Raw genomic sequence first — 25,878 nt, 5'->3', positions numbered from 1 at the left:
GAACACTGCCAGGGATGGAGCACTCACAACCTCCCTGGGCAACCCATTCCAGTGCCTCACCACCCTCACAGGAAAGAATTTCCTCCTTATATCCAATCTAAACTTCCCCTGTTTAAGTTTGAACCCGTTACCCCTTGTCCTGTCACTACAGTCCCTGACGAAGAGTCCCTCTCCAGCATCCCTATAGGCCCCCTTCAGTTAGCTTTCATTTTGTTCATGAATTATAAGTCTTGCTGTGGAATAATAAATGCTCCAGCTGGATAAAGTCCTTAGTGCTAAAACACAACTACAGCAGTGCAAGCCCTCACAGTGCTGCCTCTCAGATGTGTGCGATTCCATCTACAGCAGCTGCTCCTCTGACAGGGAAATGAAGGTTGGGGACAGCGTTTTCTACTTTGATCTGAAACCATCCCGGTTCTGTTGTAGTCATCATATCTGCCGTGTTTCTATTTGGGGGCAGTGTCCTTGCTCAGCCTAAGCCTTGGCTGTTCCTGAGACTTGGACAACCTGTTTCATGGAACGGTAGGAACAGCGACGCTTTGCTGTATCTGTGCGCTGAGCAACCTGCAGCTTTGCTGTCCTGAACTCGGTTTAAATTAAATCTAAAACTGAGAAAAGGCAATTTTGGATTCTTTTCTCCTAGAGAAGGTCTGTGTTGTTCAGCACAGCCGCCACCGCTCTGTGCTTGAGCTGGCTGGGTTGGATGGAGCTTGGAGCAACCTGGTCCAGTTGAAGGTGTCCCTGGGTGTTGGTGGGGAGTTGGAACTGGGTGAGCTTTAAGGTCCCTTCCAACCCAAACCATTCTGTGATTCTATGATTCTATATGCATCTCTATCTGTCTATCTATCTATCTATCTAGATAGATAGATACATAGATATGTATGTATGCTACATATATCATAGATATATGTAGCAGACCCACAGATGATGGGCACATACCAGGCACTTTTTTCAGAGCATTCTCTGGGGCCTTTGATCATTTTATGCCGCTGTATCACAAGTTGCAATGCAGGATTTAATGTCTTCTTCATTTTCAATGCAATAGGGTGTATTAGTGTCATCTTCCCTGTAGGCTGGTCTGACATGTGAATCTCTGCTTGGACTCGTGTCCACATGCACGAATGGCTCATTGGAATGGAATGGTATTTGGGTTAGGTGGCTGAGCAGAGTGGCTGGCAGGAGGTTAAAAGCTTGAGCTGGTGGTACAGGACAAATGCAGTACTGGGGTTACACAGCTCACTGAATGTTAACTCTCTGGCATTGCTGGTCCAGTCATTCTGCAACAGCAAAGTATGATTCAGTGGTCTGATTGCCTTCAGCTTGCTCTCTGTAGGGATCCGTGTGTTGTACTCAGACTATGGGTAGGATGTCTTGTGCCAGGATGCACACTGGATGGCTGTGCAAGACTCCAGTGCAAGCTGCACAGCCCATCCAGGACTGCACTGAGCTCTGGATGGCTGGGATCACCCAGCTAACCAGCCCTGCAGGGCAGCTCCAGTGAAGCACCCAGTACCACTTACAGACATAGACTACAAAGCAAATGTACCACAGGCTGGCCTAAGGGGAATAACTTGAGGTGCCTCTTGGACTCACAACATGTCTCGAGAGTGTCTCAGCCACTGCCAGGAGTAGCCAGTATTCAGGCATCAGCTCTTGTGGTAGGTTGGAGAATGAGATGGCAGAGGTGAGAGGTTAACAAAGCTGGTTCAGCCTGGAGAAGGGAATGGCTGCAGGAGACCTTAGAGCAGCTTCAGTGCCTAAAGGGGCTATAGGAAACCTGCAGAGGGGCTTTGGACAAGGGCCTGTAGGATCAGGCCAAGGGGAATGGCTTGAACCTGCCCGAGGGGAGACTGAGATGAGCTCTTAGGCAGAAGCTCTTCCCTGTGAGGGTGCTGAGGCGCTGGCACAGGGTGCCCAGAGAAGCTGTGGCTGCCCCATCCCTGGCAGTGCTCAAGGCCAGGTTGGACACAGGGGCTTGGAGCAAGCTGCTCCAGTGGAAGGGGTCCCTGTCCATGGCAGGGGTTGGAACTGGGTGAGCTTTAAGGTCCCTTCCGACCCAGACCACTCTGTGATTCTATGATGCACTGCTTTGATAAATGCAAGTCTAAATGACAGTGGTGTGTGAATTACTGCAGTGTGCCTTATCTCTTTTGTTAAACAGGGCAGTATGTGCTGTTGTTTGCCATCTTTCTGATTTCACCTCAGTTGACACATCCATTGAAGTCTTCTTAATTTACACTAATGGAAATAAGTCTAGAATTGAGCTCCATATGCATTTGGTTTTTATCAGTTATGCTATTTATATTCTGAATGTCACTTCATGTAGCCAACAGAGAAGGACACGTTGTATTGATTGTATTTGCTGGCATTCTTAATGGCAGTGGTGTAGTGTGAAGGTTATAGAATATATACATATACTTACAGACAACTCCTTTATGGGATGTAGTTTTAATGCAAGGTGTCATTTAACCAGCCCATCCATTACAACAGCTACATTCCTTTCACTAAGCAGTGTGAGGTTTTGCCTGATTGAGAGCTTGCCTAAAACTCTAGAAAGAAAGAAACATACTGTGCTTATTTCTTCCTTAAGCTGCATGAAAAAGCACTGGAATGTTTCCTTGCGTTTAACATTAACTATTTATTACCTTCAAATTCCTCAGGAAATTCTGTGTATGGCTGAGAAAGGATGGGTGAGTATCAGAGATGGTAACTTTAAAGGGAGTTACTCTGATGCAGACTATTAAGTGTTTCTGAAGCCAAGCACTGATTTGACTCAGATGCTAGGGAAGAAAAGTACCTGCTAGAAAGACACCACAACATCCTGCTCCTTTAGATGCAGTCAAGGCTGCTCTGAGCTCAGATGGCTGCATTGAAGAATCAGAGATGCTCGCTGACCAAAGTTTGAATTACTTTGTGCATAGAACCCCCCCCAAAATGAAGAGCAAAGAGAGGGAAATGATGCTCTTCAGTTGTTTTTTGTCCTCCCTAGGCTACTGGACCAGCATTTCAATGAGCAAAGAGAAGAAAGGCTCAAAACACACTGCTGTCTCTAACTTTTATGCCTGTTGTTTGCTTCCTTTTTTAACCAGGGACAGGGGGCCCTGTCTGAGAGACTAAGGAGCTTTAGCATGCAGGATCTCTCGACGATCCGTGGAGACAGCAGCAGCACTGTTCCTCCTTCGGTCACTGTACGAACAAGTAGCAAACAGAGCCACCCAAAACCATCCCGAAGTGCATCGGAAGGCACTGGCAGCTCAGGTAAGCACCGGTGTTATTTCCAGCATCGCGGTGTCTGCAGCGTCCCACGGCTGAATGAAGTCATGGCAGTTGGCAGGAACAGACAGCACCAGGCACTGCAGGCGGTGCATTCACAGGACACACACATGCTGCTGAGTCTCTTGGCACTTAAGAGAGAAAACAGTATCATCTTTTGATGGGAACTATTCCTGCCTGCTGCCAAGGATGGGGCTTGAGCACGCAAAGGAGCCAGCATCAAGCCTTGCAACTTGAGCTGAAAAGCTGAGCTCTGGGCCGGTGCTTTTTCAATAAGGGGGTAATGGAAGGGCAAAAGGAGGGGATAAGAATGCACAGTAGTGAGCAAGGGTCATTATTATCATCAGAGCCCCCATATGTTGATACAGCCTCTCTTATGGCACCTCAACATAAATACGAGTTCTAATGGATATCTGGTTTGAATTACGCCCACTTGTGCTGCTTCTGGACTGTACAGTAGCTGTAACAACGCTTGATGGTTGTAGTTCCAGAACTTTATCACCAGGGAAGCCTGCTGAGAAATAAACCCCATATAAAGCACTCCTAGAAGCAGAGACCAAGATCTCGCAGCTGTTTCTGATATAAAAGATGTTTGCATAAGCACTGTTATGGAAAACTAGGTTCTCTGAAGGGCAATGGTTTGTTTCCAAAGGGGCGAAGCCTTATGGTGGGAATCGGATCCATTCAAGCTTGGTTAAAGGAATCTTTCTGAGCCCAGAGCCAAAACATTGACTTGCAGATAGCTTTGCAGGTTAGGTCTCCAGAACTGAGACATGGAGGGTTATCCCAAGCAGGCGGTTCCAGATGGCCTCTGGGGCTCCCAAACACCGAGGATCATGCAGCTCCACTGATGTTAGGCACAGAGAGTTGCAGGCGCGTTGCGCTTGGTACCTTGTGAAACACATGCTGGCGAGTTGGAAGCTGAGCAGTTTCAGCTCGTGTGCGGTGAGGGCTGTGCAGACCTTCGCTGTGTTTCAAGCCTGTGCAGATGGCCACCCCTTCGAGTTTGCTTTGGTATTGGAATGTATTAGAAATGTCTTGTTTCAGCCTTCCTAAAGAGTGTCCTTTGAGTCCTTTACAAGTTCTAAGGACTATAACTCACAGGCTTTTCTCTACGGGCAAATTGAAACAGCTGATGTTGGTGCCATGGGGTTTTATTCTCAGGTTTGTGTAAGGTTTCATATGCACTTCTCTTGTAGTAATCAGTCTAAAAGTGTTCACACCTAGAATATAAAGCTCTTAATAGAAAAGAAACAATGAAAGAAACCACCCCACGTATTTAAGCCAAAATACCAAATAGCGCAAGTAAAGCATTATCGAGTTATCTTAATTCCATGTTGTATAGAGCAGCCTTTATAGGTTCATTCTTAAGGCAGTGAACTTAACTTACCTGGTTTCAAACCCCTGCCTTAACACACAAAAGCTTTGGATTTTGATCTGTTTTCATACCAGTGCTGTACAAGGATCTCTCAAAAAGGAATTGTTCATTGAACTTTTCAAACTAATGTTTCTCGTGGATTTTTGGATCCAAGTAGCTTGATATTTTGGTTTTAATTTGTCTTTTAATGAAAAGAACACAAATCTTCCAAGACTTTTATCTGTCCCATCTCACTTGGGGATTTCACTGAGGTCCCCAATCCAGGAGCCTGCTTGCAGGCCCCTTCTCCACCTACAGACAGTACAGAGAGGCACCTCCAGAGAGTGGTTCCCTCATAGGTTGGTGGCATCTATCTCTCTCTCTCTCTCTCTCTCTCTCTCTCTCTCTCTCTCTCTCTCTCTCTCTATATATATATATATATATATATCTCATCTTCCTCCTATATATAGCCACAGGTTTGCCCTCACTTTCAATCAGATGAAGTGAAAGATACAGTCCTGGTCTCTCCAGTCCTTGTGCTGTTGTGTGTGGGCACAATTGTGTCTGAAGTCAGAATGTCCAGAGGGGCAAATGGATCAGTCATGACTTATCCCATGTGTGTGTATATAAGAATGTGGTCTAGCAGCTCAAGTGTGTCACACCTTGAAGGCCATATTCAGGGTGAGCTGACACTGCCGTAGGCACACCGAGCCCAGATACGGCTCCATCACTCCACCTTCCGTTTTTCTTTAGTTGGGAGTGTTGCACATAAGCAAGGGGCAGACAGAATTTGCTACTGCCTCTTAGTATGCTAGAAACACATGTAATGTATACATATGAGTATGTGCATGAGCAGTCACTACAAACAGCTGACACACAGCTCTTTCCTGCCCCAAAGCCCTCGGATAACACAAATGTCCATGTCAGCTGTCCCCACTGCCTCACAGGAACGTTGGACTTCTCTTTATATTCCTGCTTTAGAGATAATGGGCCATAGTCGGGCTGACATCAGATGGAGTCAGCAAAAATACCCCAGACTCTGTTTGACACGAGGGTGACTCAGCCAAAGAACTCGTCTTCCTTGTAAAAGGTCTTTGTAACATGACAGTGGTTGCTGGCATACATGCAACAACTTCAAGAACATTAATAGAGAGCCTGGTTGGGGCTGCAAGCACTGTACCCTTGATCAGAGTAGGAATCCGCTTTACGGAAGCTTTTAGGGAAGGTTTGAAGGAACAGGTCCTGTGTGTGCAGAAGGAGCAGTGCGGTTGTTAGGAGTTAAGACTGTGAGTGGGGACACATGAATTCACACCCCGCTTTATTGCGCACCCCTGGTATGACCTGGAGCACACCTTTGTTCATCAGTGTGTCCCTACAACAGAGCTAATTGTACTTCCCAAACCCAGGTCCTGAAAGCTGCATGTGGAGGAAGACGCTTGTGTATTTTATGCTCAATACCTTAGAAGCTTTCTTATGTGGTCTTCTTACTTCAGTGATTATAACATGTAAAATGCCCATAGAAAAGTCCTGACCCTAGTTTGGCAGGAGGGTTTTTCTGTCTGTAGTAACAGTGCTCTATCTGCTACTACTGAGAAGTTTCTGGACAATTGGAATGCCCCTTTTTCTGTTTTCCCTTCTTTTATTCTGCCCTTTTTCTTTCCACAGTGCAGACATGTGAGAAGTGCACATGGATGTGCTGGGATCTCAATGCCTTGACCTGGATGTCACCCTTATAGCTCTTCAGCATTTGTCCATTCAGGTGCCCCCACTCCCTACATCCTCCATCTATACCAACCTTTAACAGTCCTCTGCAGCTTGTAGTTAGAATCATAGAATGGTTTGGGTTGGAAAGGACCTCAAGATCATCCAGTTCCAGCCCCTTGCCATGGGCAGGGACACCTCACACTAAACCATGTCACCCAAGGCTTCATCCAACCTGGCCTTGAACACCGCCAGGGATGGAACACTCACAACCTCCCTGGGCAAGTCACTGCTTGAGTTTACAACTGATCGATGTGGCAGGGACAGGCACCTGAAGTGGTGTTGTGATGGAGCCGTGCATGCGCAGATGGCCCAAGGCAGCGCTTTTGCAGCTCCCTTTGTTTCTCCCATACGGCTGTCAGGGATGTACAGAGGCTGAGGCATTGGTTTTGCATCTAGTACAGGCTCTTAATTTTCCCAGCAGGTGAGACAGCCGTGTCAAAGCGAGAACAGCAGCCTAAGGATAACTGGATGTCAAGTGCTACCCTCGGGTGGTGGAGTTAAGGTCACTGTGGTCACTCAAGCTGCCCAGCTTGGACTTGGGAAGAAATCCCAGGTTGGGTCCAGATAAAAACGCTTTCTTGTCCTGTTTGTGAGGGATTATTTCGAACTCAGACTGGTTTGCTGATCTGCCTCGCTGGGAGCCTCCAACATAACTGTTCTGGGAGACCTTTGGGGAGGTACGAGATGAAGAGGCCCAGAGTTGGAAGCTCCTCCAGCTTTGCTCCTGAAGGAACGGAGCAGGGAATCACACCCTCACTTACAATAACCAGGCAAAGGCAAGTGATGGCTCTTTAGGTTGTCACAGGGCTTTAGATGGGTCCCATTCCCTGAGCAATGAACCCACAGCCAGGCCTGGTGTAGAACTCGGTGTTGCGAGTTCCAGTCCTATCGAGTGACTGTTTAAGAGCAGATATATCTGAAGGAAAGTGATTTGGAAAGCCAGGGGCATGGGGAGAGCTCTGTTGTGTTCCCTGCACAGCTGAGGCTGCTGAACCTCGGGTTTGTCCATATGAACTCAGCCTGTGAGCACCAGGAATGCTTCAGGTTCTGATTTCCCATCTCTTGGGCATGTTTCCAAGCCCACTGAAATCCATGAAAAGACTCTCCTGACCCCGGTGGGCTTTGGCCAAAAGCTGGCTGCGGAGCCACCGCAGCTGGGTAGCTGCGCTGGGAAGTCAAAGTCCTTAATTTTATAGAGAAGTCCACTCCTTCCTGCCTCCAGCCCAAGTTCCAAAGAGATTCAAAGAGTCATAAAATTAGGTAAACAAAAGCTCTTCAAAGAAACTACACATTTGTTGAATGATCGGCCTACACTTGTTGACACATGACACCGTAGCAAAAAAGGATGAGATAGTGACACAGGATGTCAAACCAGAAAAAGTAACCTAAACCAGACCCAAAGCCCAGAATCCAGAAAACACTTTAAGCCTTTCTTCTTGAGGGCATGAATCCATACTTAATGAATGAGGAAAATTTTCTTAGGTACAAATTATCCTCTAGTACTTTCACCATGCATATTCTTCCACCATCCTCATATGCGTCTGATTCTGACTACTGTTGGAGATGGGAATATGGGACAGATAAACATTAGTCTGATCTAGTATAGTAATTTACAACATTATTTCAGCTAAAATTCTTTCTTTTGTTAGCTTTCTAAAAAGTGCATATGATCGTCTATGCCTTGATATATCCCAGGAGGTAATTCTCAAGCACATGTTTCTGTACATCCTTGTTTCAAGGAGGCCACACAGCAACAATGTTCTTGGGATTATATAAAAATAGCAGTCTCATACAAAAAGGTGGGATATACATTTCAGGAGGTCACTTTTTGAACCACCGCACTCAGGCCATGCTAAATAACTGCTCAGCCTGTCTCATCTCCCTTGCTGCTGTTTTTACAGTGCCTGCTGCTGGTTAGATGGGTTTGTGATGCTCTGAATCCCCTCTTGACACAAAGCACCCTGTGAAGAGCTTGACATTTAGCCTGTAACAACCACGTGCAGACACAGCAAAGGGTTATTTTGGCTGCTGAAGAGTGTCTTGTGAGGCCAAGGAATAGAATATGCAGGAGCTGCTTTTGAGGCACGGGAGATTACTCCTCCTTTTCTTTGCCGCCTATCAATGGTGCTCCCTATACGTTGAGCTGCCCCACTTGTGTAGGTGCCCTTCCATCGTGCAGTGGGCTCCAGGTGCTCCAGCTCTTCACTCCCATCACACAGAAAGCCCTTCTCCTCCTCTTCTCTGTCCTCTCTGTCTGATCTTTCACTTTGCTTTTAGTGCAGCCGTTCTCAATTTACTGTCTTGGCATGCTGATGAGAGCTGGTGATACTTCAGCTCCGATGCCTGTTCCAACCTGTGCTGCTTCCACACAGCTGCCCCTTTCCTTTGGGAGCTGTAAGTGTTGTGTGGCTGCTCATGGCAATGGAAAAGTGGAAGCTCCAGAACAAGATTTCCAACCATTTTCCAAGGCAATCCTGATGCCCAGTAACAATGCACACACAGGCATGTCTTTATTAGCACTGGGGAGGGGGGCTTTTGCACTTCTTAACGTTACAGTATTGCCTTAAAGCATCCTGGACAGTACAGATGCATCTTGTTCCCTTGTGATGGCTGGTGAGTGACACGTGTGACAGGAGCAGGATACTGGCCATGGTGTCACATAGCTCAGTCCTGGAGCTGAGGCAAACATATCTCAGGGTTGCTGATGTGAGCTGGTTGGGCACTGGAGACCAGCCTGGCTTTGGGGTGTCAGTGGGATGCACTTCAGCAGCAGCAGCAGTGTGTTGCATCAGGGGGTGGTCGGTGTCCAGCGCTGATACTGTCTGGGCCTGAGGATCATGTATTATGGAGCCATCCTCTGTATTGCCAGACCATGTGCCCTTTCTGCTTCAGCCTGCCCCAGGCAGAGATCATTCTCAGCTGGAATGATTCCAAAGCAGAAATGTGCGTTCTGGTACCGTCCCCTCCTCTGTGCAGGAGAGACTCAAGGCTGCTGCTTGGTTTTGCACTTAAGCACTGAAGGCTTTGCAGAAGAGAACGAAGGTGGTGGAACATCAGCATTCGGCACACGCCGCTGTAGTTCGCTCCCCACCAGCTAGAAGAACTCCAGAGACGTGTGGGAACAACCCTTGCGCAGATGTTGTGTGGGCTCTCAGAGGATGAACCATCACAAAACTGATCAGCAGCTTCCGTGTAAAACCAGAGGCTCAGCTCACAGCACATCGCTTGAGGTTGGCTGAGGCTCACCTCTATTACAAAGGCCATAGTTTCACAGCAGCATCCAGCCAGTGTGAGCCAGCGCTCCTGTTGAAAGGGCATGACCCAACGGCCTGCTTCTGCCCCATGCCATCCTTTCACCTTGGACATGTTTAAACCTTACATGTGCTGACCCCTCTCAGGGAGCTGGTTCAAGTCAAATGCTGTTCCTTGCTCTTTGGCTGGCCCAGGTCCTCAAAGCCAGCAGAGAGCAGCAGCACAGACATCAGCCATGGGACAAGGAAGGTGGAGGCCAGAGTGTGAGGGGCAATGGGACATCCGCTGTCAGCAGCAGCGCTGGTTTGTGCTGGTTTAAAATGGCTGTGAAGCTACGGAATTGCAGGAGAATCCTGACCAAAGGAATCAAACCCTGTAATTCAAAAGCTCTTTTAATCTGGAGTCATTGATGCCACTGGGAGGGTTTCATTGGAAAGCTCAGACTGGGAATTGTTTCTGGGCTGTTTCCTGGAAGCCAGGCTCTCCTCGGGGTGAAGCTGTGATCCCCCTGCATTCTCACTGAAGGGTGCGATGCTATTCCCTTGGTTGCTGTCATCCTTATAGCAAATCCCCCAAAGCATAATTCCTGCAGGACTCCTCAGCACGCTCCTGTTCTGGATAGATCAGGGGAAGTTTTCCTTCGGAAGCTGTGTGAATGGCTGCTTGTAGATATCTGAATCTACCGGAAAAAGAAGTGCAGGCATGTAGCAATACAAGTCCCAGTGTTGCACCCTGTGCTTGTATTCATCAGCCTTTTGCACTGCTTTACCCATTGCTCATCCAGGCTCCCAGATCCCTCTGGTCAGGAGTTATTTCTGTCCAGTGATCAGACCAGAGCCAGCGAGCTGCATGGAATCCCAGCCTGAACACCCATTAGGCACCTAGCCCGGGATGAGGCGCGTTCCTGTGTGCGCTCCGTGCCGGTGGGTAGAGACAATCACCTCTCTATGCACACAAGGGCCTTGAATTCCATCTCCAAACGATGCCGAGTGTTTTGTGGGAGTCGGTGGCTTAGCCTGATGGGTTCCTAACGCTCAGCTCTTCTTCCAGTGTGCACGTGTTGCTCGGTGTGCCGGCTCCTCAGAGGTGAGTGCTGCCTTTCTTGTGCTCCACAGCCGCGCATCCCTTTCAGGCATGGCTGTGCCCCCCAGCCTGGCTTGCTCCTCACACTCGTGCTCACTGGGTCTCCTAACACCAGGGGAACAAACCAGGGGAAGGCCAGGCTGTGGGAGCTGGGTGCGTGCTGACGGCCAGCGTTGCAGTGCTGCTCACCCTACTGACCCGTGGTACCCAAGGCTGCGGTGTGTTTCTCTGGAGAGCTCCGGTCCTCTGTGTTCTAGAGGATGTGCCGCTGTCCCCACTGCACCAGGGTAACTCCTCTGCCCTGTATCCCCCAGTGCTTTCATAGAATCACAGCATGGTTTGTGTTGGAAGGGACCTTAAAGCCCATCCAGTTCCAACCCCTGCCATGGGCAGGGACACCTTCCACTACAGCAGGTTGCTCCAAGCCCCACCAAACGTGGCCTTTGCTGTTTTCTTCTGTTCCCTAAGGATTGGCATGTTGTTGGTGGAGGGGACATTTGTGTTTGGGACGAGCAGGAGCAAAGCCCAATAGCAGACAAAGTGGTGTGACAAAGCAGGGTTAAATGGACTCTCCCTGCTTCAGTCTGTGCTAGAGCTGGGTTTGAAGCCTGTCCCCACTGTCCCCAGTGTTCATTGTGTTTACAGACTTGGAGTGGGTGAATAGTTTAGCTGCTGGTGGTGTTTTCAATGCTGCACCGGTCGGCTGCTAAGAGCTGAGCTATATCACTGCTGCATTGTGTCCCAGTGGCAGATGAATGGATGGGGAGGCCTCAGATTTGGGCATGCCAGAGGATGGGGCTGCGTCCAGAATGGCAGCGTCTCGTGTTAGCGGGAGCAAAAGACCTTTGTGACTCCTTTACTTCTCATCACACTCACTTTGTGTTTACTCTGCACACTGTAATCACCCCGGGCACTACAGCAGAGGGTCTGAAGATCACGGTGCTGCCACTGGGGTTCAGCCCTGTGTGCCTTCCCACTGCATCAGGGCTCGGAGGTGGTGATCCCAACCTGACGCCGTCTCCTTGCACCCTGTGTAGGTGGCAAACCAAGCCTCGTGGTTGCTTTTTCACCCTCCCTGCTGTCCTCTTCTAGTTCTTTGCACCAGCACATTCGGGGCCGCCGTGCAGAATGAAGCCTGTTTAAGGTGGTGTCTGTTTAAGCCATCAATGGGACACTGGTATTCACAGCACGTTTTATTAGCACCCTTCTAATTTTAGCCGAAACCAATGCTATGGATTTGACTTCAAAGTGTTATTTATGAAAAGGATCACTGCATCCTCAAGTGCTTTATAGTCAGGAGTGAACCTTAGGAAAGTCATTTAATCAGTCCAATATGTTTACAAATTGGGCCCAAAGTCATGTCGATCTGGTTTAAATTGCTTTCAGATTGGCTTGTTTTACTATTCCCTCCCCCCAGACTTAATCCAGTAGTCCCTTAGGCCGTGTCAATAGGGATACACTGAGGCTCTATCTCGTAGAAGGTTCATTCTCTCTCCACAGGCTGCCTTTTCTCTGTCTCCAAGGCAATAGATGCATTAATGCACTGTCAGACAAGGGCCTGACGTTGAAAATGCCTCTTTGTAAGCGCAGCTTGGGCAGCTCAGAGGGCTCACTGCATCGTGCGAACACGTTTTGCAGTGCCACAGAAAGCAGGGGGAAGACAGAGGCAAAGTTTGTATAGCTGGGACGAAGTGGTCCTGAACTCATCTTTCCTGGGTGCAGGCTTTTGTGTCGCCAGTTTAAGAGTGCAATCATTAACAGCACTTGTCTCCAAAGAGCTGGTAATCTAAATGGGCCCGTCGTCAAGCCTGAGCTCAAGCAGCAGTGTGAGAGGCTGGTTTAGAGCCATGATGCAGCCTTTTTGGCAGTTGCTTTAAGGCTCTTGGAGGTGAAAGGTTTCTCTCTGGTTGATTCATATAAACCCCCTCAGCTCTTAAGCTGGGGGAGCACAAGTCCGCCCATCCTGCTCCATAGATTATATCCCACGAGAGGGTTTCATGGCCTGCAAGTGCCATGGAGTCCAGAGACCAAAAGCCAGGCTGAGTGCAGCAGGAGCTCCCCCTGTCCCAGGGCAGCAGATCTGGCACTGTCAGTGGTGGTGATGGGTTCCTCCGCTGCTGAAGCTCTTCCCTGCCCATTTGGCTCCCTCCAGCCAGCCTCATGCTCTGCACATGACAAAGCGTTGACACAATTCAGGACATTCATCCTGCTTTGCTCTGGGCAGCTTCACTAAATACAAGTGTGTTCCACTATGCATATGCCAGCGTTGTCTTGTTGACAGCTTCTGTGCCAGCTCTTGCCCAGGGGAAGGCTTTTGCTGGCAAAACTCCTTCTAGGTCTTTACACAAGTTTCTGATTTATCACTTAACATAGGATTATCATGGAATGGTTTGGGTTGGAAGGGGCCTTAAAGCTCATCCAGCTCCAACCCCTGCCATGGGCAGGGACACCTTCCACTGGAGCAGCTTGCTCCAAGCCCCTGTGTCCAACCTGGCCTTGAACACTGCCAGGGATGGGGCAGCCACAGCTTCTCTGGGCACCCTGTGCCGGCGCCTCAGCACCCTCACAATAAAGAACCTCTTCCTTTTATCTAATCCTCTGTGTTGGCAGGCTGTGGAAAGTCAGGCTGCAGCATTAAGGAACAACGATGCAATTATGTCAGAGCCCTTTTTCCCCTTCAGAAGGACAGAGTGAAAATCTCCAGGGATATGCTTGTCTCTTGGCAGGGTCTGGTAAATGCTTAACCGCTGGGCAGTGTTAAACAGTCTTGCTTGGAGCTGGCATTTAAGAAGTAACAAATACTATATTCGGTGGTATTTTCTCAGCTAACATCTCTTGGGTGCTTTTGCAAAGACCGGTGCCATGGTGGGGAGGGAGGAGCAATTTTAATCCTTGCAGGGCATCATAGAATGGTTTGGCTTGGAAGGGACCTTAAGATCATCCAGTTCCAACCCCCTGCCATGGGCAGGGACACCTCACACTAGACCATGCTACCCAAGGCTCTGTCCAGCCTTGAACACTGCCAGGGATGGAGCATTCACCACATCCTTGGGCAACCCATTCCAGTGCCTCGCCACCCTCACAGTAAAGAACTTCCTCCTTATATCTAATAAATATATGTATTAGATCCTGAAGAATCAGCTCTATAGCAGAACTGTTGAGCCTGCAGGTATTTGCGAGGCATTTAAAAACTTAAAAACACCTTAAAACTGCAGCTCACCGTGGCTGACAGTCAGCCTGGCCAACATGTTTACTCAGCCATCCTCAGGGTGCTGTAGCATTAAGCCAGACCCCATAAAATGATGTTGGATCCCTTCCCATATGATTGTCACCCCAAAGACAAGCTGACGGATCACACACAATCAGCACTGCAGCTCAGTGAGGGCCTTAATGGGACTTCCACAATATCGTGCTTTAAACAAAGCACCCTATTGGTATATATTAGATGTATCCAACCCCTTCATATTATGCTACAACTTGCACATGAGATGATTACAGTGGAAAGTACTCTTAAAAGCCTAAATGACTTTGCATCAAGGGGCTCTTTTTGTATCTCTGAACTGATGCAATGAAATGGGGTAGGTGTTTCAGTTCTGTTCTTAGCCAGTTTTGCTTGCAGCCTCTTGTGGCAGGGATTATTTTTAACCTTTCTCTCATTGACCTTAAAGAACAATCAGCTTTCTATTGCTCCAGGCATTTTGCTCCTTAAAACTTCCCTTTACTAAATGTTAATCAAGTTGCTACAGGGATGATTTGCATCGCTTTGCACTGGTACCTCTGAATGGCCATTTGGGGGCTTCTCTGGGTATTTTGAAGTACTTTCATACTTACTATGCTTATTTCAGGGTCAATCAGTAGGTTCTTTAAGTACATTAGCATCTTACCAGCAGGAAGCTGAAACATTAATTGTTGCTTAATAAACTCCACTTGAACCATAGATATGCAAAGATGAAGATTTCTGTGCTCTGAACCAATGTTCCTTCGTTCTCTACACCCCAATGTTTTCCCCTAACAGTTTATTCTTTCCTTTTCTCTATACAAATATGATGGGACTCTGATGTAAGTGTTACAGATCGCATGGGTGTTCTTCTGTGGTGTTTGGGCAAGACTAGCACTTAACAACTTAATCCTTTGTGGGATGCGTTTTCATTAACGGGTGGCTTTGTTGCTGTGATTCAACTTGTTTGCTTTGGTTGCACTTGATTTGGAGACGATGTGTGCCTCTGTTTGGGCAGTGTGTGCTGGGGGAGTTGGCTGCTCCTAACTCCTTGGTTTGACAGTGAGAAGTGTTGGGCAAGCACATGGCTTGGGTCAATGTCCTTTGGAAATGATGGCCAATTTGTCTTTGTTGCAGCGAAAAGAAGCTGATTGCCATTGTATACTAAATACCTCCTCTTACTAAGTGGTGTGCAAACCTCTTTAATATTAATTATCCCCTGGAAAGGCTTAGCTTTGGAGTGGCTTTATCTTCCATTGCAATAATTATATTCCATAACAATTATATTCCATATATTCCATAACAATACCTGATCCTGGCTTGTGTAGTCTGTAACTATGGTTTTCCCCATTGCTCCTAAGGAATTGCAGTGGGAGGAACATGTGTTGTGCCCAGCAAAGTAAGGGGGAGGTTCAGCTTCCCTCAAAGGGGTGCCTGATTCCCACTGTAACTGTATTTAAGTGTCTCATCTGTAGTTAGAGCGTGCCAGATCCTGACCTCTGTTGTACTCATGGAAATCCATAGGAGTTACTCCAGGTTTGCACAGCAGCATGGACCAGAGCCTGAAACAAAGTGATGGCTGAAGAACCAGCACGCTACCGAATCCCACTTTTTGCTATAGAAGATTTCTTAGCCCTTCTAAAATCACAGAGCTTAAAGATGATGATGGTCTGGCCTCACATTCCCTTTTCCTGCTGCATGGTTCCCTGTTGTGCATTTGTAATACCTTAGATCCTACCTCTGCAGAGCACTCAAATGTCAACTTTACCTTGTAATATGCCTGGCTTCAGGGCTTCCCAAATACTGTGTTTGTTATATCGGTTCCCTTTGAAGGAATTAGGATGATAGGAACTGGAATTACAGGGTCTGTTTCCTTACACTGTTTGCAGTCAGGTTCTGTCTTGCCTCAGTGCAGGGAGAGGAGTCATCAGGATATTGAAAGCTGCAAGAGGCACAGCAGCTTTTGCCCTGGCACACAGTGGATTTCCCATCTCTGCAGCCGTCCTGCCCCTCCATGCAAAGCTGTGGAGCCATAAATGTGGGAGGTGGAGACACCGGACACACAGCTCTGAGATGGGCAGTGAGGGTCTCCTAAGGCTGAGAGAGGCAGGAGCATCATCTGGTGTGTGGTCCATGCTGTGACACAGGCCCTGGGGCTGTCCCTGGCTGCTGGCACTCCCACTTTGGGGACATCCATGATGGCCTGAGGCTCAATACACAGCCTCATATCCTAAAGGTGTCTTTTAGGAGCCAGTCACCCAAGACCAAGCGCTGTCCGCAAGGAGCAGACTTTACCTTCTCCATAAACAAACCTTGGTGTCCCAGAACCCATCCATTCTCTGTAAGAATTCCTCACTAATTCCTCATGTGTGCTTTTTATCCTGGTTGATCCCCTGATTTACATTTTCTCCTGCAGAGGAGAGCTCTTTTGGGGAAGGAAAATCAGGGTTTTATCCTGTCACCACAAGAAACCCCGACTTCCGAGCTGGCACTCGCACAGCAGCTGCCCTTTGAGATGTGCTGCCTCCAGCCCCACAACAGTGTAATGCTTCCACAAACGTGGGACAAAATCTGGCACACCAGGTCAATACAAGGTTGGGATTGCTGCAGTGCAACCCCTGAGGCAGGATGGGCAGGGAATCCTCCCTTCTTGCTCCTGGATCTTGTATTCAAGATCCGCTCTGGTCAATGGTCAGCAATGTAGCAGAAAGGCTTGGGATAGGTCCGCTTCTTCCCTTTCCCAGTTCAGTGAGGCTGAAGCAAAACTGGCTCCCATTTGGCTGGCTTTCAGTGCCTCATCCACAATGAGATGGGGAGAAGAGGGCATCAGCCCAGCTTCCAGTGGACATTGCAGACCCCTCTGCTGCAGGGTCAAAGCTGTATGTGCCAGCTTGGAGCCCGAGCTCTCTGGATATACCTGGATGTGACCCTTGAGAACAGAAGAGCCCATAGGAGGCTGTGCCTGCCATGGAGACGCACGACACGGGTGGCAGAGCTGCCTGGGGATCTTTTTAACCCAGCACCCGGTTGAAGAGGGAGAATAATAACGGAGAAAGCAACGTACATTGGAAAACCATGGGATTCATGAGAGCGTTATCAGGGCTGACGGTTCCTTCTGTCTCCTCCAGCAAAGGGTCTGGCTGTAGGAGGAAGGGAGCAAGCACATTGGCCTGATCCTGTGTTCCTTCAGCTTCAGCAGCCGGTGTCTCCATGCACTAAAATGCTCTAATTCTGCTTCTCCAACACCCCTCCATCCTGTCCCATTCAGAGTCCTCTTTTCCATGGGGAAAACCTGTGTGTCCCCACAGCAGCACCTGGAGGTGTGTTGTTGTTCCACTGTGCAAACCTCAGTGAGGCGCCTGAATGGGTCCTGACCCACTTTTACTATTTATCATCTGGAAACAAACTGCCTGAAGTCCAGCCTGCAGTCCACGTATGAGGGACCCCAGGGGAAGAGAGAATCTATGGGCAGCACTTGGCCTCCAAGCTGAAGGTTTAGGCATGCTTCAGGCTTGGCTGAGCAAACACCATTTAAACCAAACTTGACTTCAGTTGTTGTTGGCTTAGAGAGGCAACAAGGACCATATTCCACATCCAAGATGGCCTAAACCTGGCTCCTGGGCCATTTCCCAAGTAGAAGGATTAAATAGTACTCCAAATAGAATATTCCTGCACTGTTTTGCCTTGTGGTCTAGAGATTTAAATCTCCCCACAGCGTAGTCCTGATGCAACAGTCATACGCAGACAACAGAACCAATGCAGCACTATCCTGGACCTCTCTGCAATGTGACAATCAGCACTGTCAGTGTATCTGGGGAAAAAAGGACAATTCCCAGCTCTTCCTGGTAACCTGCAGTGGTGTCTGTCAGCCTGTCCGTGCAAATGGTGATAAAGGACCGGGACCACAGGGGCAGTGGCCAAAGGATGCTCCCTCAAGCCTCCCTCAAGCAGCAGCTGCATCCTGTGGGCCGAACACAGGGACTGAGAATGACTTTAACTCACTGACTTCAGTCTGGCACTGGAGAGAGCCCCAGTGACCTGCTCATGACTGGTGGTGTTGCTGTAGCCAAATCACTTCCCTTTGTCTCTCTGTTACCCAACTGAACAAGCTGTTGGAGAATTCAGTTCTTTTGTGCTCTAAGAATCCAAATGGATTAAGAAGCATTGGATGTTGAGGTGTCCTCTTTGGTTTAATCTTTAGGTTTAAGTTTTTGGTCCAGCAGAGCCTTACAGTCAGGCTGAGACAGAAGCACAGAGCATTGTTTCTGTGTATGTTCATACAACAGTCTAATACAGAGCACATACTTGTGGTTAATGTTGTCTAAACAGCAAACACTTCCACTCCTGACATGCTGCAGAAGGAAAATAACTATCAGTTAAACAGAGAAAGCTCCAGCCCCATGGATAAGAAGCCATCTGTGGAGATGCAGGAAGCTTGGTCATGCTGGGTGTCCTCTTCTGTACCTCCTGCTTTGGACTGTCTTGCTTCACTGTCTGCATCGAAGGCAGCAAATGGATTGTGTTGTGTGACATGACCGATCCCACCATGATCATGCCCTACGATACAAGAACCACCAAGCTGGTGTTAGTGGTCTGTAGTCATGGGGGCAAAATCTGCCTTCAGATCCATCAGTGGAGTTAGTGCTCCATGCGGTTCACTCTAGAGTGACAGAAGAATGCTCCCACTGCTGAGAGCCCGCTGAATGCCTGGGGGAGCTTTATGTTAACATCGATGGATCTCAGCTTGAGCTCTCTCAGCTCCAAGTCTATCAGTGCTGCTGTGCTTTATGTTTCCGCATCCCGGGCAGCTCTCTCTACTGACCAGAGGCCTTCAGCACTCGTTTGGTGCCTTCTAGAGGACACTTCTGGAAACTGTAAATAGAGGAGCTATGGATGGAATCAGTGATTCAATAAATCAGCTATTTTATTTATGGGCTGGACAAACAAAGAACTCTTCCTAGAGTCAACCTCCAGAGCATCAGAGCCTGTGAATTTAGTCTCAATTATATGTAAAATAATCCAAATAGAGCTTATAATGGCTTCATAAAGAAAACCCTTTTGATTTCTAATCCCACTGCTGCTATTACTAGAGTGTGATGTGTGAACCTGCAGTCTATTAATGCCTGGAAGATGCATGGCTTTGCAGTGAGGTGGCGTTTGGCAGAGTGTGAATCGAACCATCACTGATTTCTTCATCCCTTGTCTTCACGTTTAGACTGTAAATGGCCCTGTTAAATAGGCATGGACAGTACGTTTGAAAAGCCACCTGAAGTAAACTGTGAAACCCAAGGCTCTGTGTTCTCAGATGATGAGGAGAACGATTCACTGGATTGTGCATCCATGAACAAAAAGTCCAAAAAGAAAGATCAACCCCTTGAGGTACTTCAAGGCTCCTCCCTGTATAACATTCCTTGAATCTTTATCGGAATGAAGATCTCCCTTTGGTCTAAAAACACCAAACAAAACATTTCTGGTCTTTCAAGGGTGGGTTTTGCTATGGGTTCACTCACTTTCATGCATGTGTGGATCTCCTGACAGAGTCTGAATTGGTGCCAGTGGAGATCATAGATATATGGGCTTCAGAGATGGTTGTCAGTTGCAAAACTTGGCTCTAGCTCTAAACCATGCGGAGGTGTTTGGGTGAGACGGTTTGGCTATCAAACCCAGTTGATTTTTCATGTCTGAAGAGGAAAACACATTCTCACCCTCAAGGCAGGATGGTTACAGTGAGAACAGCACCCACAGAGCCTCGTCCCTTTCACTTGGGTTCACACCCAGCCAAACCCCACCGAGACCAGCAGCAGTTCATGACTCCATAGGGGTTTGGATCAGTCACTGTATTAACAAGTACACTTTTAAGTTGTTCCATGGAAACAAAAGCCCTAAAGGAGACGCAGATCTCACAATGGGGTTTGCCAAAAGCAATTTTAGCAACATTTTGTTGTGGAGGAAATGAAACCTCCGTGGGAGATGCTGTAGACAAAGAATCCTTCCAGATCCGGGCAGGGAGGATGGAGCCAGAGCAGATGGAGCTCGCAGATCTGAGCTGACACATCTTCACCAAAGACCACCAAAGGTTGGGCTGCTCTGTTCTTATGGTGGAAAGATGCAGCCTCTCTGGCTGCTCTCAGAGCTGTCTGGTGGCCTCCCAAAGGAGGCAGAGATATATAAGAGTCTTTACTGTGCAGTTCATGACTGCTTTGCTCTAAGACCTGTCTGGCTTTCTTCCCCAGCTCTCCTCCTTCAGCTGTGGCTTTCTGTGTGCAGCCATCCCACCCGGGTCTGTTGTGCTTTTGGGGATTCACAGCGGAGACTTGGGTAGGATTCCAGGCTTGGAAGATGGGGTGAGGTGTTGGATTAATCCCATCTCTGTGAGAAACCACTTTGGTTTATTGGCAAGCTGGAAGAGATGGAGATTTAGATGGAATCTAACCAAAACCTCACCATGCTGCAGTTCCTTGTCTGTATGAGTATTTATACCTTGCTGCATCACAGGAATGGGGAAACACAGCATGATTTGGGGGTTGAAAGTCCTGTAAAACAGAAGTGACAAAGTCCTCACGTAGGAATGGTAAGGTCCTGTCAGACTCTTAAAGGTAAATAGTTCGATGCTTTGGATATAGATGTAAATGGAGTAGAAGAGCTTACCAGGCCTTGCAGTGCTACAGGATGCTATGACAGGCCTCCAGACTGAGAACTCATGCTCCTCCACAACATCTGGTACCCATTTCTTCTTGTGAAGCTCACAAGACACAATGCCAATGCCAAAGCTCTTCTGAGAGTCGTATGTGTTGCAGATTAGAGGGTTTTATGTTTGTTTGTTTTCTAGTTTAATTAAATCCTGTCCCAGTCTGGAGAATGGGATTGATTACTGTCTCCCACAGCATCCTCATAGATAAGCTAAGGAAGTGTGGGCTTGACGATCAAGTAGTGAGGTGGATCGAGAACTGGTTGAAAGGAAGAAGGCAGAGAGTTGTGGTCAATGGCGCAGAATCTAGCTGGAGGTCTGTGTGACAGTAAATGAATTCCATGGAGTGGTCTGGCTCCTCCTGAGCATTCAGGGCTGCTTTTTGAAGCTCTCTGCACCACTGCATCTCTGCAGGACAGAACTGCAATAGTTGGCTTCTAAACTGATTTCAGTCTATTGTGTCTGGCCTGTGCCCAAAGTAAGAGGCTGATCTTTGGGGAGTTCTGCCTTATCAGAATTACAGCCTCAGAGTGTTTCACCTCTGCTCTGTAATGCCACATGTGCCCTCAGAGGGGCTGGGCAGTGCAGGACAGGCTGGGACACACCAGAGCTGTCTTTCTGCCACCAGTTTGCTCTCCTGATCCGCAAGCTGTTTGTTGTCAATGGCATCAATTTGTCCTGACTCCTTCAACCTGTTATTAGCAGTCTTTAGCCCCTAACCAAGCACCAGAGGGGAAGCTGCTGGGGTAACCTCTGTAAAGGACTACAACAGGTTTCTTGAAGCAGTTAGTCCTCAGCTGGTCATTCATTAATGATCCTCAGTGCCAAGATCTGCTTCTCCATTACTGGAATGGGACCAGTGCCACAGAGGTGCTGCAAAGATGGATGAATTTTAAGGAAAGAAAACCCATTTCCTATCATGCCACTGACGTTTCCTCTTACTTTCCTGCAGGCACCGCCTAGGACCCTTAGACCTCGCTTCAGGAAGAAAAGTACCTCGTCCTCTGCCACTGAAACAATGTGAGTGCAATGAGCCAATAGCACCAAGATCCACAGAATGTCTCTCTTCTGCCTTAAAGAGCTACTCGTTAACGTAGGAAACAGCAGTGGGATGGATGTGCTTTGTGCAGCAGTGTAGACAACGGCCTTTCCCTCTCCTCTCTCTGTATCCTCTGTTACAGCTTCTCGCGTTAGTCCGTGGTGTTGGACAGTGTGACAGACACCTGCAGGTTCAGAGTCCTTGTTCTGTTTGCAGGGTGTACCCCCACTCACGCCAAACCTGTACATTTACAGTTCTCATCTGTGTCTGCATAGCTCTAGCTCTGTGAATGCACAGCAGAGATGGTAACAATGCAGTTACTCATGGTGACACATTGACAGTGTGTTTATTTATGGCTTTACCATGAATGAGGTGGATTTGCAGAACCCGTGGATTTCTCTTTCCTCAAGACTGTGGATGAGGTAACAGGTATCCAAGTACTTTGTATGAAATGTCCGAGATTCATTAGTGAAAGCTGAGCTTCTCTTTCAGCAAGTTAACCTGGGAACACCATATGGAGAACAAACCACTTACAGAGGACAAGGAAGAGATGTGTGAGAGAAGTGGTTCCAACGAGGTCATGAAGTCTTTGATTTTCATCACCCTGAGCCAGGAGAGTATTGTGTGGAACATGATGGCAGCTGGAAGAACATACTGCTTGTGGCAAAGGTTCTACTGCCAGTTGGAAAGTGTGAGCAAGCCAGGCTTGTACTAAGTGCAGCGACAGATTCAGGATCACTTCAGTGACACACTCAGAGAGGAAAACACACCTTCTCCCCTGCCTGTAGCAGGATCAGCCCCAGCACCCTGCCTTCTGGGTGAGGTGCCACTGGTTTCCTTGCAGGGTGCTGGGGCTGAGTTGCTGTTTGAAGCCTGAGTGTTGCTTGCAGCATGGAGTTGGTTAGAACCACAAGAACCAGACACAGTGGTGTGTTTGTATCCATATATAAATGAGAAATATAAAAGAGGAAGACGTGGTAGGGTTTGTGTATTTGTGCTTCAAGTTGGTGTCTCTTATAAGTGTTGAGCATGTGACAGTCACTCATACGTTAACTCCGTGGCCCTTTGTGTTTGCTCTTGGACCTGTCACGTAGACTAGAAGAACATTTAGCATCACATAGAATGTGCCATCACCAAGGGATCAGTGCAGGGGCTTGATGGGGAACAGCCTGGATAACCCAGGTCAGGTGCAGCAGGATGCCAACAGTGGAGTGGATTAGAGAAACCCGCAGTGAGTGCCCTTGGAAACCTGTTCTCTGCTGGTTATACACTGATATCCCAGCCCTCCCTGGCTGATGGATCCCTGAGGCTTCCCCCAGAGCTTCCTACTATGTATGTGGGGAAGAGAGAAATAAACTGTGTGCAGCCGCACAAATGTGTATCTGGCCTAGCTGGGAAGCAGAAACAGTGAGTGGGTATTTCCTGTGCCTGCCACAGTATTTGGCCTCATTACCTGAGCATTTTATTTCCTTTACATGTGCTAATTCAATTGTATTTTGCAATGGGTAGGAAGGAAAAAGTCTTGAGAAAGTAAATTAAAACCAACCTGTTTAAATAGCAGTCACAGAAGAGCCAGTCCTTGGAAGACATTCAGCAAAAGCTTTGAGGAGCTAAGTTTGTGCATTTTGGTTTTAAGCAGCTTTAGAGTTTATTCGATTCCTTTTGGCAAACATTAATAAGAAACAAGAAACCCTGCCTGCAGTGTTAGCAGAAGACAGAATCCTGCAAGCGAGCTGTGTTTCCCTGCTACGCAATGGGCTGCCGTAAGAGAAAGCAGCAGCTGACAAGTTTGCACTCGATGCCAACCCCCCCCCCCCCCCAGTAACATAGAGCTACGTAACATCTGATAAATTCTACTCTCAGACATGCTGTAGGAGCATTGATTCTCACTACAATTATTAGATGTGCGTCTAATCTGCTGTTTTACTGTAACCTTTGACTGTTTAGCATTTCTTAAGTGCTGAGGTGAAGTTGTTGACAAGGGAGTTGCCTTATATCTCTCAAAACATTCACTGTATAAATGACAAAAATAAACCTTTTCATATCTCTGGCAAAAATGTATTAATTTATCAACTGAGCTGTATATTTGTGTATAGATAGGTAAGAAATACGGATGCTCACCCACATACACGTCGTGCTGTAGTGTTGTGTGTCCAGAGAGTGGCCATTCGCTTCCAATCCCTCATCTTCCTCACACAGGTTGTTTACAGGTGGTGCCCCAAGTCTGGCATTTCTCTCTTCTGGTTACTGGTGGTGATTGGAATAAACACCAGACATGAAGTCTTTGGTTCTGGTTTTGCTCTTTGCCTATGCCAAGGAACAAGCCTGATTCAGCAAGTCATGTCCCTGCCTGAACCAAAGGTTGGGAGCAAAGAGAGGACATGTGGATGGTGGCTTCTGAGCTGTGTTTGGGGGAGCAATCTCGGCTCCCTCCCCCCCCCCCCCAGTTCTGGCTCACCTAACTGCTTGCTGATCACTCCTAAAAGCAAGAAATCTCTTAGTTGATGGTTTAAACTAGCAACAGATCTGGCTTAAGGAAGAGAAACACAGTTTGGGGCCTCTCTGAGCAGCCCTGTAGGGCAGGCAGGCTTCTCAGTGGTGGCCAGTGCTAGAAAACAGCGCCTTTGCCTGGCATGAGGCGTCAGTGAAATCTGTGTTGTTTGGAGCAAGTAAAATCAATGCTGAGGGGAAGAAAACTGCAGCTGAAGATGGGCCTGTGGATCATCTCACCATAAATTCACCTCAGTTATGAGAACAAGCCTAGAGCAGCTCAATGCTGTCCTCCAGTGCCTCCTTTCTTGGCAGAGGGGCAGTGCCAGCGCAGTTACAGCGGTTGCCAAGTCAGGATGACATCAAATCAAGACAGACAAGACAGACGTCACGTGTATCCTGTCACATCTGAATTGTGCAAGTGCAACCCCAGCACAAAAGGAAAGCAGAATTGGGTTCTTGATTCCTGGTAAGAGGGAGAAAGCTGCATGGAGACCTGATGCTCCCAAACCTCATGTAGCAACCTGCCGCCTCTGACTGCTCCTCAAGCGTTCTCATGTGGTGGTGAAGCCCTCGTTCCTGTGACCGGATGCTCGTTGCTCACAGTCTCCTTTCCTGTTTGTTTCGGGTACTCATTGTGCATCATATTTGCCGTAGCAGAGAGCTCTGCGTTGGGATTTGCCTTTAGGCAAACTGTCCTAAGGATGCTCATCGTGCACTTCATGTGGTTTCCTTCCAGTGCTGGGTAGAAAAGAGCTGGGATGGAATGGTGCACTCAACGCCTCACAAGGATGGCCATGACAATAGTATTCCAAAGGTTTGATGTTTGGCTGGGTTTGTTATACTGCTCGATACACATCTTAAATAAAGTCTTAATCTTTTCTTTAAAAAAGAAAGGACAAACCCCCAAACCCCATCTTTAGTCTGTTCAATGTATCTGGCAGGCCAGAAGAATCACTTTGGTCACTGTATGATTTTTATCTCAGTTCTGGCTGACTGTATATAGATGTATTCACTAAGTGCTGCATGTCCTTCAGAACCTCTTTCTGTATTATGAACTGGAAAAAACGAAATACAGCTACTGAACACTCTGAGTAAGTAGTGAGTTCATTGAAATGCTACAGCCTCCTTCAGCAAACTCTCACTGTGCAGGTGGCTCTGGAGCTGTCACCAGGGACTATCTGCTTAATGTTGGGTTAATTATTAGTTATTAGAACCTTTAGAAGCAGCTGCTGTTCACACACCTGCTGGAGAACCAGCTTTGTAGAGAAACCCTCTGATGTAGCCCTTAGTGAAACCAGAGACTGGCTGCATGCTCCCAAAGGACCCTGTAGTAAACCCTTGTTGTTGTCCCATAGAGATACACACTGTGATGTATAATTAGCTGAAAAGAAAGGATAAAAAAGAAACTCAGCACTGACTGCGTGACAATACAATGTAGGACCCAAAGCGTGTATTATCCTACTCAAAACCCAACACAAGATACAAAGTGTCAGTCCTGTAATGAAATTTGGTGGCTAATGCATTTTTTTTAATCAGTTATTAAAACTACGCACAGCCACCACACTGGGGTTTTGCTGTGCTGTTTAACAGAGACCTGGCAACAGTTTACCTGGTACCGTGACAGGCAACAATACTGAGTGGGACCCTGCCCTCCTTTCGCCCCTTCTCAAGGAGACTCCATTCAGCAAGCCACTAACAAGTATGGACACGGC

General features: G+C 47.8%; 1 protein-coding gene across 3 annotated transcripts in view; it reads left to right on the top strand.

The window, feature by feature from the left end:
* Positions 1–25,257, top strand: part of REEP1 (receptor accessory protein 1) — a 69,137-nt gene extending 43,880 nt beyond the window's left edge. Inside the window, exons 6-9 of one of the 3 annotated variants that reach the window (XM_065661506.1) lie at positions 3,090–3,258; positions 10,697–10,732; positions 19,186–19,325; positions 21,587–25,257. In XM_065661506.1, the coding sequence (XP_065517578.1) occupies positions 3,090–3,258; positions 10,697–10,732; positions 19,186–19,325; positions 21,587–21,658 (417 nt within the window). In that variant the 3' untranslated portion in view covers positions 21,659–25,257. Of the gene's footprint in view, positions 1–3,089; positions 3,259–6,815; positions 7,346–10,696; positions 10,733–19,185; positions 19,326–21,586 lie in introns of those variants that run through there. The other 2 variants (XM_065661498.1, XM_065661486.1) reach the window with 2 other exon arrangements.
* Positions 25,258–25,878: the final 621 nt, after the last annotated feature.

Source organism: Lathamus discolor, chromosome 1 (genome assembly GCF_037157495.1).
Source record: "Lathamus discolor isolate bLatDis1 chromosome 1, bLatDis1.hap1, whole genome shotgun sequence".
Taxonomy (NCBI): Eukaryota; Metazoa; Chordata; class Aves; order Psittaciformes; family Psittacidae; genus Lathamus; species Lathamus discolor.
Note: the sequence above shows the minus strand (reverse complement) of the source record. Positions and strands in the feature narration are given on the sequence as shown.